The following is a 15,140-nucleotide window of genomic DNA, read 5'->3' as shown; positions in this document are numbered from 1 at the left end:
CCGATTGTAGTGAATTTATAAACAAACAAAACATATATTGTATATACTAAATGCCGTTTGCAATGCATTTCGTGAAATTGTAGTTCAAACACATTGCATTAATTATATTATAATCGTTATATATTCACACACACATATGTAACGCATTGTGCATAATTAAGAAATGCGGCTAGAAAACTTTAAATTCTAAACATACATATACATATATACTTCCATGTGTAATCTTTGTAAATTACCGATACAAAAGTAGAATGTAAAATATAAAACTGTATCATTTTTAGCTTATTTATGTGAAATTGAGTGTCGGCGGATTGCTATTTGAGTTGCTGCTGTCCGCCGAGCTGAGAGTTTCGGGAGTGGCTTCTTTAGCCTGTATGCGAGATATGTTCGGGTCCTTTTTATCCTTCCGCTCGCGCTCCTTGTCACGCTCCTTTTCTTTGTTGTGCTTGTGCTTATGCTTATGTTTGTGCTTCTTCTTGTCCTTTTTCTTCTTTTTCTGCTAAAACGGTAAATAATTATTCGATAGATATCATATATGAACATAAGTGCCGCACATATACCTTTGATGAGTTTTCGGCCTTATGCCTTTCGGCGTCCGTTTTATTGGCCTCAAAACTACTATCCGCTTTCATCGCCGTGGTTTCGCCAACATCGATGATGGTTACCGAATTGTCATCTTCCTCGAAGATTTCACTTTTCATACGCTTGTGCTCAGGGGAATTTACCGTTACATCGTCTTCCTCCTTAACTACAACCTTCACCTCATTTTCGAATGACTCCACCTTCATGTCGTTGTCCTCAACGAGTGTCACCTCCTCAGTCGTTTCCAGTTTTATGATTTCATTGCCCACCTCAAACGCCTCGGTAGCAGTGCGCTTTACCGAAGTAATAGAAGTGTGCTCTTCGACGATATCGACCACTTCGTTTTTCACTTCGCTGATTATTGTAGTGGTCTTCACTTCACTGGTAGAAATTGTGCTGGTGTTGGCAAAGCTCGATTTCTTCGTACCTTCCTTGATTATATCTTTATACATATTGTTGACATCAGCGGATTGCAGACACATTGGGCGTCTCGTGCCGTATAATGCATAATATAAGTCCACCATGTCACAACGTAATTTAGTGTCGAATGCCAATTTGTTGCTGTAAAATGGAAACAATTAAAAGTTTAATAACTTTATAGACGATTGCAAATAATCTGGTTAAGCTCACTTCATATTTGCCCACAATCGCTCTACCAACTCTGGCCGATCCAATCGGCTGCTGCGCGTCTCCCGGCTGAATGGTGGATTGTCGATCAACAGTTGGGCAAGTGCATGGCGTGCTGCAGGATCGGGATCCGTTTCGAGCAACGTGATCAAGTGGTCCAGGTCATCCCAGCGACCATCCACTTTGACAAAGTCCACCAGACACTCCATGGCGGCAACACGCAGATCCAAATATTGGCCATAAGCAGCATAGCACCGGTAGATTTTCGGCAACGAAGGCAAGTGACCGCATTTTTGTAATTTACGAATGACCTTGAGACACGAAACGGAAACCATATACTTATATGACGGTAAGTTCTTCTCCAGGTTAAGTAGACGGGTAACTTCCTCGAGTACAAGTCTTTGAAAGATTGAAAATAAGTACAATTATAAGTAAAAGTCATGTGTGGAAAAGCAGACTTACTTGGCATCGGCAGAGAGACTGTCAGAAGTAATGGGTGTGCCGCGGAGTGCAACAGAAACCACCGGTGTGATTGAGTTTCCCAATGCGTCTACTAAAGCCGCACGATAGTAAACATCCGAATAGTGGTTCCGCGTGTTGTCGTTGTATTTGAAGAGATCCAGCAGGAAACGAATAACTTCAGGCGGACAAATGCCATGGGACGTGCGTAAACCTTTGCGAAAACAAGCAAACAATTAGAAATGTTACAAATATGGCACGTGAGCTTGTGCTACTAACCTGCCATTGCCACCGGTATGACCTTTTGCAAAAAATACAACTGAAAGTTGGAAAAGTTATTCTGTTTGATGATATGAGGAGCACTGAACGAGCCAAAGAATTTCCGGAAGATGTTCAACATAGCAGGGGGTCCACTCCATTGCGTCACCATTTGATTGGCCACTTTAGTAAGACAGTGTGCTGCTTCGCAACGAACTTTATAGAAGCAGCGTTCATTTTCAATTGTATCGGTTAGTGCGGAGCGCGTGGCATTGGTGGGATATTTCTCCAGGGCTTTTATTGCCTCGAACTGTGCTGTTACATCGCGCTCGTGGCGCAGTTGGTATTGCCATTGGAAATCTGGCTGTTCAATGTTCAAATCTCTAATCAAAATCATTTCCGGATCTAGCCGAATCCAAAGTACAGGCGAATCACTGCAAAAAATAGAAGATAATCATTATTTCATGTTGTGTTTTTCGAAGCGTTGCTTACTCCATTGCCGACAGATCCATATCGACTTCCTCGCCCGTGCAGAGTGGAATTTTCTTCTTTTTGTTTCGTCGACTCTTCGAGTGACAAGTGATGTCTGCCTTCACCACGGTATTCTCGATCTGTAACATGTGCTTGAAGGTGCCGTCCAATTCCTGAAGCTGCACCAGCAATGGGCCATTGTATTTGCGAACACCACGCTGGCTCACGAAATCTTGCCGTATCTCCAACTCAATAGTGTTGCGCTTTCGGTTAAACACCGATGTGAAAGAGAACTTCGCGTGCCCTCCAGTTCGGACCCATTGATCCATGAAAACTGACATATCCTTACCGGTTACAGTGAATATCGCTTTGATGAATATATTAGTGGAAATAAGTAGATGATGCCACAAGCCCGAGCCGATTTTGGTCACCGCCGCATTGGTTGCCAGCACCAATTGTTTATTGAAAACCTAAATTACGGAAGTTAATTTCTTTTTTAACTGAAAATCACACATACATACGCACATACTATTTTGTAATCCCAAATCACAGTTGTGTTGGATTTACAGTGGTTAAGAAATTGGAAAACTCACTTGTATCAGCAGCTCCTGACCAATGCGGTGCTCCAACATTCGTATGACCAAATGTGCCTTGCGTCTCATGGCTTCCACGAATTTTGGCGAAACTGTATGTAAACTTTTTATGGGGAAATAATGCACAATTTCAGTTTGCTTGCTGGTGGCGCTAGCTGGATTCGTACTGGACACCGGCAGTGGCGCTGGTGGCTGGCTGCAATCAAGTATAATGCCACCGTACTGCTCCTCATAATGCACTACTCGCGCCAACTCCGATTGAACCCACTCGCGATACTCATTGTTACCAAAACACTTTCGTGAATACAGACCACACAAATACTCGGCAATACCTTTTGCCAGCCAAGTATCGGACCAATGATGCGATGTGATGAAGCACCCGAAGAACTGCTCGGCAATTGCGCGTGACATTAGTGTGCGCGTTATATAGGTCTGGTCGATAATAGCAATGGAATGCATGAGATGCACAGAAGCTATGCTTAAAGTAGCATAAGCACTGATGTCGGTGTCTAGTTCATCTACAAAAACCTGTTTGTAGCAGGAAAAGGGGTACCGGGTGGAAAGTGTTTCTTCGAAAAATTCGAAAGCTTCATGCAGATATCGCACTGTATTTTTCAAAAGTGGTAAGAGCTGTGGTAGACAAAAGTGAGTAACCTCGTGCATGTGAGGATCTACGTAGATCTCGAATGGGCCTACTGCCAAGGCGATGTTGGGCGCACAAACAGGTGTTGTGAGCGAATAATGAAATGTTTTTCGCCTCAAATCAGGCGTCATTACCACTTCCACAAGTTCGCCACACGACACAGCCGTCAAGTGTTTATCCACGGTGAACTCGAGTTTCCATGTGCAGGGATCTGCAAAGCTATCAACACAGGGAAACCATAAGCGAGTTGAATTTTCGTATGCATAGGTGAACATATGTGCACTATTGGGTTGCTGGTCGTCTTCACTTGTTGGAGGTATCACAAAGTGTATACCGCCCTGTGGGTCTTCCATAGAGAATTCTATGCCGATACGTAATCCCCGTCCTTCTTGGATCATGTGATACCCTTCCGGTGGTATTTGTATCAACAGTTCACCACAGTTGACATCGGGATCGGTTTTCTGTGCGGCACTGAGATGGTTTTTGGAATACACATCTAAGGATCTCCTGTACAACATAATGATGTATTTAAAAATGTGTATGGAAAGTTAAATTTGTTTATTAAAAAGGAAAAAGAAGGGTCTTACACTTTCGTGTCTCCTTGGCAAATATCCAGGAATGGGTCAAAATAAAAAAACTCCGCTTCGCAAACATCATTTAACAAAATGCGATAAATACGACACTGCTTTGCATTCAACCTTATAAGACGTAAATTCTCTTTAGTTGGCACTATGGTTAACTCCACTGCACCCTACAAAATATACAGATAGATGAAAACAAAGAAAATATGGGGCTTCATTATACTTACAATTATACTTTTCCGCTCGAAACTGATTCCGGTCAAACTCACAATTTGGTGCGCCGTACAGTCATGAAATTAGAGCAAGAGTAATATGGTGCATATTATTTTTAGCTGCTATTTTTTACAAACTATATGAATACTTATAATTTAAATGGACGAGCGGGCACATCCTTTGGTTCTGTCTTCGGTTCGCTATCCATTTTATAAAAATTTCACAAATATTTTTATTCTAAAGCATTTCAATAAACAAACTAAAATCTTCTTCTAACTTATTTACAGTCCGGCGACCTAATGTCAAAATCAGCTGTTTACAGTAATGGCGAATATTATCAAACAGTGTATTATTTTAAATTTAAACAAACTGAATGTAAAACCAAAATCGTGGTGAATATAAACTTCACCCTCCCAGTTCAAGGATAGGTAAATTTACATATTTACATATAAATATGAAAGCATGAAAAAAACCAAATTTAAAAGGAAGCAACAGAGATAAAGGGTCTAACTTATTCCAATGTGAGAGTGCCTCAAAATTACCTTTTTTATGACAATTAGAATGGTTGCCTCTGTTGTTTCTGGAAGCAATTTAACAACTTACCGATTCAATCGAGAAAAAAACAGCAGTTGAACGGATAAAACCTAGTTCCCACAGTTGTAGTGTCGATTGAATGGAGGAATTCGGTAAATGCGCTGCAATCTTCTTCTAAAACGGGTCATAACTTATTTGATATAACAGATATAACATTTGGGTAAATATAAACAGACAAAAGTACATACATATGTATGTGGTATGCATAGATCCATTGATATCTTCGACCGTAGTTATTTTTTCATCAATTTTAATATCCATGCGTACATAAGTACGTTGAAATGTTATATACATATATATGTACTATGTACATATCCATATGCACTTAAGTATGAATTTATGCAACGTAGTAACGGCAAAATAATAAACAAAAAATGGGAGCGCAGCCGAGTAGGTATCAAATGTCTTCAAAAAATGAAATAGTCGTTAAATTTCATTTGTGTACCAAATTCATACATTTAACATCCCATTTATTCATTAACATCTAGCTGATAGTGCAAAATTCGCAATTAAATACTATATGCCATGGCCGACGAAGATGAGAATAAGCAAAAGAAGCATACCATCGAGAGTCTATTCCACTTATATGCAAACAATAATATCAACACTTTGGAATTGGAAAACGAGGTGTATGAGACCATATTATTGTCGCAGATAGATTTTTGGCTGGATCAAGCAAAACTGTTGAAAACGGTATTCACGATGACTGACACTGGCATGGTTTACATGAAATTTAAGTAAATTATACATAAGCGGAAAAGCTCTGTTTTTGTTTTGTCAAATTGTTTTATTTAAAGAAAATGGCGTTTAGACTTTGAGGAATTTTTAGATTTCTTAAACATGATTTGCCAAGGTAAAGAAATTAAGGTTGACGACGTTAAGAAAGCGCTCCTGGAGGCTGGACCACCTGGTGGAGGCACTGAAATTGTTGTGGTGAAATAAGCAAATTATGGGTAGGTATTAAATTAACATTAAAATATAATTCATATAACAATCTTTCTGATAAATTATTACTTTTCCTTAAAGAAGTGTTCTCAACGCAGTCATATCATTTAAATGAATCACAATGCTGCATAGTTCGCTCCTCGTTGCAAGGTGTGACACTTACTAAATTTAATCAAATGTACAATAAAAAAATTATATATTTTGTTATGAATACATATAAAATAAAAGAACAAGTTCCTTTGGTTTTCTCGCGTTTATTTACAGTATATCGTAATAATCTAAATATAATTGTATAAGTTCCATAATATTTCATTTAATCATATAGTTAATATTAAATGTTGCTTTATAGAATTCAGTTTTGCTTTCCTTTTTCTTTGCCTTTCATTTCCTCCTACTTGAATGCTTCCGTCGTTATTATACGTGAAACATTTGGGAAACTCCAGGCCAATAAATTTTATGTTTATACATATTATTTTCGTTCGTAAGTGACCGAAATTATTACAGGCTAATCAACAAACATGCGTTTACTAGCTGCAGGACAACTCCATACATGTGAAATCCACCAACACGTGTATTCCTTTTTTATATATAAGTATGTTGGACTTTATATCTAAGACAAATTGTAACGGAAGCGGGATTTTTCGTTTTTCGTTTGTGTGTGTTGAATAACTATAATCTATTCACGCGTATGCACCGCAGAAAGAAGTAGTATTACTTGTTGTATTTCAGCCAGGGAATAAAAACATTTACGAACAAGTTACAAAAAATACAAAATGATAATTTATGATAAAATTGTTATAATATGTAAGCCAAAATAAACTAATCACATAGTACTAAACGATTAAACAGAGGCTTGCAGTAAGCTGACATTTAACCTAACAAATAAGTGAAGTATCCAAGCGATCAAAATTTCTTGTAATGAACTGTGAAATTACATACAAAAGTTGTTTACATCTTTTTTTCTTTGATATCTTAACGATAAAGCATATTTCTGCAAATAATGAGATTTTGATGAGCGCATTAGATAAAACTTCTTTTATGACATTTTCACAGTTGTGATATATATTGTGCAAAAGGGATATTGCATTTGGTGGCTTTATTGAAAATTAGATCATTTATGCTAACGCATGCATTAGAGAACTCATTTACACCGATGCAACATCATTAGTTTTACCCGGTTCGAATAATTAATTAGAATGCAATTTCTTTTGTTCGATTGCATATTTATTTTGAGTGGTGAACTATGCATTTTACGGTGTAGGTTTTGAAAATTTTCATTAGTGAATGTAGTCTGTTATAAGTAGCATTTTCTCTATATCTATACTTTCCTCATTTATGCTACCTCCCTCTGGCTTTTTAATACGCTTAATGTGTTTATGTGTTTTGTTGATTTGTTTTGTTAATATCAAAAGGAATGATACAAAAACATTTATATACGCCCTTACATCGGACCATCTATGGCGCTCACTTTTAAACGGAAATAATAAACAGAACGTGCGCCCAAAAAGGCTGCAATCATAAATAGGCCAATATAAGCGATAATGATACCACCATGATCCTGGAAAGAACAAATAAGTTCATAGTAATGGAAACGTATACCCGTTTAAACTGACATAGACTTACCCTTGCATACTTGTATGTGCCAACAGTAATACCGATGCCCGCAATAAGGAATAGCAGTCCTAGTATAGCGAACAATATGCCGCGTCCGCAAGCGAAACGTGAACCAACCGACGAAACTTTTCTGCAGTGAGGACAGCGCGCCAATGCATTGTGAAACGTATTAAACTGAAATTAATATTTGTAATAATAATACTATATCAGTATTCGTTTAAATGAGCAATGTACCAAAAATGTATCCGAACAGTGTCCGCATGTTACACGACACATGCCGGGCATAGCCGGTACGGGTGGGGTAACTGGGCTCGGTGCTAAATTTATAATACGCTTGCAATTGGGCCGAGGACAAGCAATACGCTGCGATGAACTTTTACAAATCAACAGACAGTTGCATGGACAACGCACATACTTCTTGCCAGGGGGGGCATTCCGTATTGGCTACAAAAATAATAAATACAGTGTTCGTTCAGTTCAGTGCGGAGCAAACCCCAATAACAGTTTTCATACTTACAGTTGCCTCATTACAATGGCTGCACTTCACTACATGCTGATCTCTTTTTGTTGTAATGTCGATCATGTTTTGGCACACCCTACATGTAACCATTGGTACACCAGTTCCTGTATTTGCCTGGTATGGCGGTGGCAATTCATCGGGACCCACAAACGGCACATTTGCTTGCGAAACACCACCTAAAAATTATTCGAGATATTTTTGTACAATAAAAACTTGTTAAAAACATTCGGAGCTTTTTTGGCCAGTGAAATTAACCTTTTCTGTAGAATAAATACATTTCAGATGAGGCTTATGGAAAAGCATAGAGAAAATGAAAAGCAAAGCAATTTCAAACCGCAAAAATAAAAGCGGATATGTGTGTGAATCTGAACAGATTACATTAAATGAATGATTTTTCTTCACTAAAATCTAGTAGGTAGAGAGATAGAGATCTATGTCAATGTTAATGAGTGATGCACTATCTTAGGCTTCAAAGAGCGGGTTTCTTTTAACTTGCGTACACAGATGCATGCGCGTTATTAAATGTGAATATTTATAAGTATGATCATACATACAAATACAAATTATATGAGTCTTTTATTCCTACACAGTCAACATCCAGTGTTGAATTGGTTGGAATTATATACACTTTTGATTTACATGCTGCAGGGATAAGGATTACATATGTATACACAACTAAAATAATGTGATAACATATCGCAAGACAACAGCTGTTTTCCCCCCAAGCCGTGACGTGTGAGTCATCCAACTCAAGAAGGTTGGAATATGATATGGGAGTAAATACAATGGAAAGAAAAATTGGAACCTCACACATATATTACAAATTCATGCTGTAACATTGAAGGCTTACTTACAGATAATATAAAAACAGTCGATATTTATACTCCTTTAATGGGAGTTGATATGTTGTAAGGGAGATAAATAAACACTTTTAACTACTTCATGCAATCGCGACAACTTTAAAAGATCGACCACCACCCACCCACGCCCCTATTTTGAAAAGTACACTTATACGGTTTCTATGACTGCATTGTGGTTGCTTCATTTACAGTTCATTTAGCATTTGTATATGTGTGCAGCATCAAATGCTTCGGATATAGCAATGCCGGGTTTAATGAACTTAATTGCACATGAGATTTATAATTGTTTGTTATATATGAATATATTACCTTCAGCTGAATTTGCTCCTGCAATGATAGCTGCACCAGCTTCACCGCTACCAACACTGCCCGTTACAGCACCAGGCTGTGCAGTGGAATACGTATTATTGGTCTCTTCATTGTTAATCAGGCTCTGTTTCTCGGGATCAGCCATAGTTTCAGCGACAGAAGATATTCACTGAACTTTAGAAGGTGGAAACTGAAGAGTAAACTCACGAATAATTCGATCACCAATCTGTACTCTGTGATTCAGTTATTTTCTTTTGGTTTTAGACTTGATTCAATGCATTAATTCTGGTTGTTTAGGTCCGTCTGTGAGCACTTCTTTGTTCGTTACAACTATAAAGAAAAAAAACATCAAATCTTCGATGATTTGCATAGTAATATTGTTGACGAAGTTAATTAAAAAGTATCACACATGAGTTTTATCGCATTTGATTGTAAGAACTGAAATCTTTGTAAATATGTATAATTTATCAAAGCGGCAAATCGAATTTCTCCTGTTCCTTAGAAAAAGTTCTCTTTAAATGCGACGTTTCAATCACCATTACCTACCCCTTTCGACTCCTACTTACATTAAATAGACAACTACTGAGGTTTACGAACACTTGGCTATGCCGATTACAATTTCGCTTCATTTATATTTGCTGCACATATATTTTCATGCAATGCAATGAAAACCGTGTTCACCGCTTTTGTTGCTTTTCCTTTGTATCTTCTATTCGCCACCTCTCGTCTTTGCGTTATCCCATTTCTTTGTTTGCCAATTTGTTTTTCTATTCCTACTTTTCTATACCCGTCATAAATTGTGAAATTTGCCCTTTTAATTATAGGACAATTCAATTGATTTCTCCGACTGATTTCAACAAATTTTATTACTTTATATGTTCTTTGAGCCTAATATGATAATAACTTGATTTTAAATTTCTTATTTACCAATTTTTAACAATATTTTCGAGAGCTATTCGGAATCCTCCCAAATGTAGCGAAATGACTTTCACAGCGTTGCAATACAGCGGAGCAGCTTCGTATTTGAACATTACTCTATGTTTACACAGGTCAGAAATCAACGTGATATAAATGTCACAATTTTCGTTGGGCTAAGTTTTTTGAGATGCGTTTGATTTAATAATATTGTCAGGAAGTCATGATTGAAAGATTGTGAAGTTTGTTGTTTAAATTACTAGATAATTATTTTAGGCTTCATTTTCCACCAACGAATACAAATTTTAATGTTCTCATTTAGGCATCGGCTGTGACAGGAATGTAATATAAGTAGAATTGGTATACAGTCAATAATCGAGTTAAAAATTATTAAACTTTGAGAATAGGAATTTAAAATTATTTTAACAATTCGTTTATGCAACCCTTTATTAATTATGGTTGTAACAACTCTGTATCATAGTACCATAAAAATGATGCACAATCTGCAAGCCTGTAATGGAAACAACAACAGACGAGCATCATTATTTTTTGAGAGCTGGCAATGCCGTTTTACAGTTTTGGTATTTTAGTGCAAACACAACTTTTAACGAATTTTGTCTCACATTTATTTCACATATTTTCTGAGATAAGCAAGCTGAATTTTAAAAAACTGTTTTCAAAATGTAAGTGCAATAATAAAATTTTATATTTCATACGAATGTGTAGAAGTTATATGAGTTGGATGTGGAAAAACCTGTTTTGAAAACCTGGACGATGATTTCATTGGCTTCTAACCTTCGTCGTTCGAACTCTTCCGCAGTAGTTGCTTTCGATGTTTCGCTTGCGTCGGCTGAGCCGACGGCGTCACTACCATCGAACAAGACACATTGAAAAAATCAAATAAAAGTAAACTGAAGTGGGACTAAACTGAGTTTCGCACACTTGTTTTCTAATTGATTTTCCGCAATTATTTTATTTTCAGAATCGTGTTGACCTTTTACGCAGCAGAACGATCAGAGCTTTAACAATTTTTTTTGAATAAAAATTGTGAATAAAGAGCAAAATAAGAATAATAAATCGTGGAAAAGCGGGAATTTAGTGCAAGAGAAGCGTTCAACGCATTTAAGAATTTATATTTGCATATATGCATACATAGGGAGGTCCACATAAACTTCCTGAGTAAATCTATATATAGCTCTTCTTTGGCAACTACACAGCGATGGAGTCACCACCAATGTTTAACAGTGTCGAAGATGAGTGCCGGTATTGGAAAGAACGTGCTAAGCTTTATCACAAAGAGTAAGCATATTTTGTAAATACATAGTTTATTTAGTTCATGTATAATGAGATTTTAATTGTTCAGATGGACGGATGTAAAACAAGAATATGATGAGTACGTGGAACAATCACGACAAATGGAAGCAGAAATGGATGCTACACTTGATCAAAAACAGAGTATAATCAAAGATCTCAGAATGACACTTTCTTCCTTAGAGAAAGAAAATGAATCATTGAAGGTATTCAATCGAAAACTTTGAAATATGTTTTCATCTAATATATATATTTCATTTAGCTCAAACTCCAATCTCATGGCATTGAATTAGCCAATACAGAGCGACAAATGGAAAATTTGAAAACTGAGCGCGATTCGCTCAAAGTGTACCTGCGACAATTGGAACAAAAAAACGATGACTTGGAGCGTGCACATCGTATACTCAATGAAAGCATTGCTGATTTTGAAAGAATGTTGGATAAAGCTTATGAGAAAAATGCTCTTCTTGAAATGGAGGTGGATGAAAAGGAAATGCTGCAGGAAAAGCTACAGAGACTTATGGATGAAACAAGAGGTAAGAATATTCAATATGTCACAACCGCCACTTAACATGTTTCAACAAAACCTTTATTAACTATTAATCAAATTCCTACTTTTGTAGACTTAAAACAAGAACTGAATGTAAAAACGCGTAATCCATTAAATGGTTCAGTTAGTAATATATCAGAAACGACAACACTGTCCGCACCTTTAACAAATGGCGCTGTAAATAACAGTGATAATACCCATGAGGAAAACAGCCTCAACAATACCAGTCTCCACAGCACCAGCCTTACACATAATTTGAACAACAGTCCAGCAGTTATACCCAATTACGGTGAACAACATTCATTGAAGAGTAAGATTTTAGGTGTATTGCACTCTAGAAAATGCGGCATTAAATTTATTAAGTTTAAAACAAAATCCAAATTGAAAAGGTCAAAAATAAGACCGTTTTGCTAATAGTTAACTTTTGAAATTGAACCACACAAACTTTGCGACTACTTTAAGGCAATAATTGTTATTGACAATGTGCTTAATATGATCTTCCTGACGGTTGTGAAATGAAGTATTATTAAGTACAATTTTACCAATTTATTTGCTTTTTCATGTATTTCTTTATTATAAAGTCGTTGTAATCTTTTCAATAAATATGTAATTTGTAAGCAACAAAATTTTAGAACGCAATATAAGTAAACTTAATCTCAACTGTCTAACATGAACAGCTAAGTACAAAAACAAGCGGAAAGTAGTTGTATTGTTTGTGTGTGTCCGTAGGCGTGTATTTCCAATTTTTTTTATTTGTTGTGTTAGAACATGTATCTATAACTCAAATTTAGAAAAACCATTTTCAGATTCAACAAATTTACTCAACGGCAACGCAATGACGCCCAGCTCGCGTACGTCTGCACTTAACATTGTTGCAGATATGCTACGGAAATTGAATGTAAGTTTGAACTTTGTTTTTCTGTTTTTTTAAATCAATTACTTATGCAATTGGGCATATACATATTTGTTTATATGTCAAGTGTTTTAGTTCGATTAATGTATTTAGTGTAGTATGTCTGCAAGTATGCTAACAAATCTAATTTGCGCAAATCTAAATGCTCGGCTCAGTGTAACACATTATAAATAATCCCACTACTAACCGCTTCTGTTGCATCCCGTAACTCGTCATGTTTACTGCCTCTCTCTAACTCTCCACCTATCCATCACTCCAATTCACATGTGGCAACAAATAATGCCTTGTGGCATCATGGTCTCTGTGTTCTCTTTTAGTTGGAGAGGGCACTTTTATGCCCTCAGTGTGAAAGGTTTCGTTGTATCTGTGATCGTTCGTTTGCTGCTGCTGTTGACTCTACAAGCAGCTGTGCCTTCACACCGACGGCCGATAACGTAGGTCGCCTTAGACGGAGTTTAACGAATACCTTTGGCAGCAATAATTCCATGGACACGAGCGCTACAGGCACCTCCACAAACACGTCCTGCACCGACTACGATGCCGATGCCTCCGATGTTCCCTTACGACGAATCGGCAGTCGTAGCAATTCGAGCCTAAATTTTGGTACAAATATTTTTAAGCGCTTCGCAGACCGCATGAGCGGTGGAAATAGCAATTCCCCGAACACGACTAAAACGCCGATTCGTACATCAATTAAAAATATTTCGAGTTTGAATTAAATACAATAAGATCGATATAATTTTGCGTTTTTTTATTTTGCTTTGCTTTTGTGGTTTATGTTTTCCGTTTATCTCTTTCGTATGCGAAAAGCATTTATGATTTTTTGTACAATAAATGTTTTATACTGTATTCTTTGTCATCTTTGTTATAGTAGTCAGTTACATTAATTTTACAGTGCTGTCTCGTAATGCCGTGGTATTAAACAAAGCGGCTAAGGAAGGTGTGGGGAGTTAAAGATATTTTTTGTAAAGCCTTTCGATCCTGTTTAAATAGGAAATATCATGTGATGCTACAGAAATTACGTAATCTATGCCCAGATGCTCCCTGTGTTATTGTTATTAAAAGGGCGTGAAAACATCTCTGCAGCGTTAACTATAATCAGTTCACTTATGTGCCTTTCCTTCCGAGTCAGTGAATCTCGTCAAATTGGCGAAAAGTTTTACTTTTTTTTAATATATTTTCGTATTTTACTATTTTGGTAACAGACAACTATTTTTACTTAAACTATTAGCTCACTCGAAGGCCCACTCAAAGCCTTCGATTTATTGCATTGTAGACCCCCGCATAGTGACAGATTTATGTTAAATTTCGAAGACGGAATTTGAGAATATTAGTAAGACGAATAAGGATACAAATTAAGAATTCACTTATTTTCTCGTTTCAGGCAATGGAGACAAAGCTCAAGACCTACCGGGATCATGCTCCAATTGTGCACCCACGTCAATGACAGCCACTCAGTTGCAGTTCAGCCACATTTCTAACATCAACAACTACCACAACAACAACGTCGACTATTTATACACACAACATTACTGTCCAACCACTAATGGATAATTAAGCATGTGTTTCCCTTGGTGCCGGCTGGAAAAGAATAGATCAAATCAGATTATTCATTCCTGGTATATATCGGTTAATAGTATATACGTTACAATGAAGGATCCTTGTCATATGTACACAGGTGTGACAGAGCGTGTGTATGAATAAAGTGGTGTTGGAAATGTTGATAGCACACATACATATATATTATATAAGTGAATGGAATATGCTGCGAACAAGAGAACTGAAGAAGCCTTATTTTCACCAACAGCTGGCAATTTCGACGCCCCTCATTTACGCAAAAGGGAAACTACTCGGCACACTTGGCAGGCTTTCGCCGTCTGCACAATTCTTCACAGCCACAGAGAACCACTATCAACCTGCATGAACATTATATGTTTTTCGTTTTTGTTTTTAAACAATCTGGAAGAAGAAGAAGAAGAAAGAAAATCGAAATCCGTTAATTTATATTATAGCCTCTGTAATGTCTATAAATACTTGAAAATTAACAGATGAATGGATGAAACACATTAAGATAAATCGTTGAAAACAGGATGAGTTGTCTTTGAAAACAAAAAACAAAAAAAAGAAAACATTTCATTTTGTGATGAAGCGTTCTACGCACTGCTGCAAACACAAAAGTATT

General features: G+C 36.9%; 4 protein-coding genes across 13 annotated transcripts; 2 read left to right on the top strand and 2 right to left on the bottom strand.

Annotated features, from left to right (window-relative positions):
• Positions 1-35: 35 nt before the first annotated feature.
• On the bottom strand, positions 36-4,738 carry LOC105212927 (transcription initiation factor TFIID subunit 2). 2 transcript variants are annotated; one of them, XM_011185306.3, is made up of 10 exons: positions 4,580-4,738; positions 4,442-4,496; positions 4,221-4,384; positions 2,991-4,140; positions 2,419-2,867; positions 1,948-2,360; positions 1,672-1,882; positions 1,213-1,608; positions 561-1,143; positions 36-499 (listed from the first exon to the last, which is right to left on the bottom strand). In XM_011185306.3, the coding sequence occupies exons 1-10, from the start codon at positions 4,633-4,635 to the stop codon at positions 287-289; spliced, it is 3,690 nt and encodes a 1,229-aa protein (XP_011183608.1). In that variant the 5' UTR covers positions 4,636-4,738; the 3' UTR covers positions 36-286. The 2 variants fall into 2 exon arrangements, with proteins under 2 accessions (XP_011183608.1, XP_011183610.1); XM_011185308.3 differs by having other exon boundaries at positions 36-496.
• Positions 4,739-5,272: 534 nt separating this feature from the next.
• LOC105212924 (tubulin polymerization-promoting protein homolog) lies at positions 5,273-7,283 on the top strand. Of its 4 annotated transcripts, none has more exons than XM_011185299.3 (4): positions 5,273-5,411; positions 5,510-5,758; positions 5,819-5,974; positions 6,048-7,283. In XM_011185299.3, exons 2-3 carry the CDS (start codon positions 5,547-5,549, stop codon positions 5,961-5,963), a joined length of 357 nt encoding a protein of 118 aa, XP_011183601.1. In that variant the 5' UTR covers positions 5,273-5,411; positions 5,510-5,546; the 3' UTR covers positions 5,964-5,974; positions 6,048-7,283. The 4 variants fall into 4 exon arrangements, with proteins under 4 accessions (XP_011183601.1, XP_054084649.1, XP_028896564.1 ...); XM_054228674.1 differs by having other exon boundaries at positions 5,398-5,415; XM_029040731.2 differs by lacking the exon at positions 5,273-5,411 and having other exon boundaries at positions 5,426-5,758; positions 6,051-7,283.
• A 2-nt stretch (positions 7,284-7,285) lies between these two features.
• LOC105212925 (type 1 phosphatidylinositol 4,5-bisphosphate 4-phosphatase) lies at positions 7,286-10,349 on the bottom strand. 4 transcript variants are annotated; one of them, XM_011185301.3, is made up of 6 exons: positions 10,197-10,349; positions 9,270-9,599; positions 8,098-8,276; positions 7,815-8,024; positions 7,590-7,754; positions 7,286-7,524 (listed from the first exon to the last, which is right to left on the bottom strand). In XM_011185301.3, exons 2-6 carry the CDS (start codon positions 9,412-9,414, stop codon positions 7,408-7,410), a joined length of 816 nt encoding a protein of 271 aa, XP_011183603.1. In that variant the 5' UTR covers positions 9,415-9,599; positions 10,197-10,349; the 3' UTR covers positions 7,286-7,407. The 4 variants fall into 4 exon arrangements, with proteins under 4 accessions (XP_011183603.1, XP_011183605.1, XP_011183604.1 ...); XM_011185303.3 differs by lacking the exon at positions 10,197-10,349 and adding an exon at positions 9,816-10,114; XM_011185302.3 differs by lacking the exon at positions 10,197-10,349 and adding an exon at positions 9,836-10,114.
• Positions 10,350-10,705: 356 nt separating this feature from the next.
• LOC105212923 (nuclear distribution protein nudE homolog) lies at positions 10,706-13,692 on the top strand. Of its 3 annotated transcripts, none has more exons than XM_011185295.3 (7): positions 10,706-10,867; positions 11,167-11,483; positions 11,548-11,701; positions 11,758-12,031; positions 12,119-12,355; positions 12,852-12,943; positions 13,276-13,692. In XM_011185295.3, the coding sequence occupies exons 2-7, from the start codon at positions 11,404-11,406 to the stop codon at positions 13,675-13,677; spliced, it is 1,239 nt and encodes a 412-aa protein (XP_011183597.1). In that variant the 5' UTR covers positions 10,706-10,867; positions 11,167-11,403; the 3' UTR covers positions 13,678-13,692. The 3 variants fall into 3 exon arrangements, with proteins under 3 accessions (XP_011183597.1, XP_011183596.1, XP_054084647.1); XM_011185294.3 differs by having other exon boundaries at positions 12,837-12,943; XM_054228672.1 differs by lacking the exon at positions 10,706-10,867 and adding an exon at positions 10,930-11,090 and having other exon boundaries at positions 12,837-12,943.
• Positions 13,693-15,140: the final 1,448 nt, after the last annotated feature.

The sequence above is a fragment of the Zeugodacus cucurbitae genome, chromosome 4 (genome assembly GCF_028554725.1).
Source record: "Zeugodacus cucurbitae isolate PBARC_wt_2022May chromosome 4, idZeuCucr1.2, whole genome shotgun sequence".
Classification (NCBI taxonomy): Eukaryota; Metazoa; Arthropoda; class Insecta; order Diptera; family Tephritidae; genus Zeugodacus; species Zeugodacus cucurbitae.
Note: the sequence above shows the minus strand (reverse complement) of the source record. Positions and strands in the feature narration are given on the sequence as shown.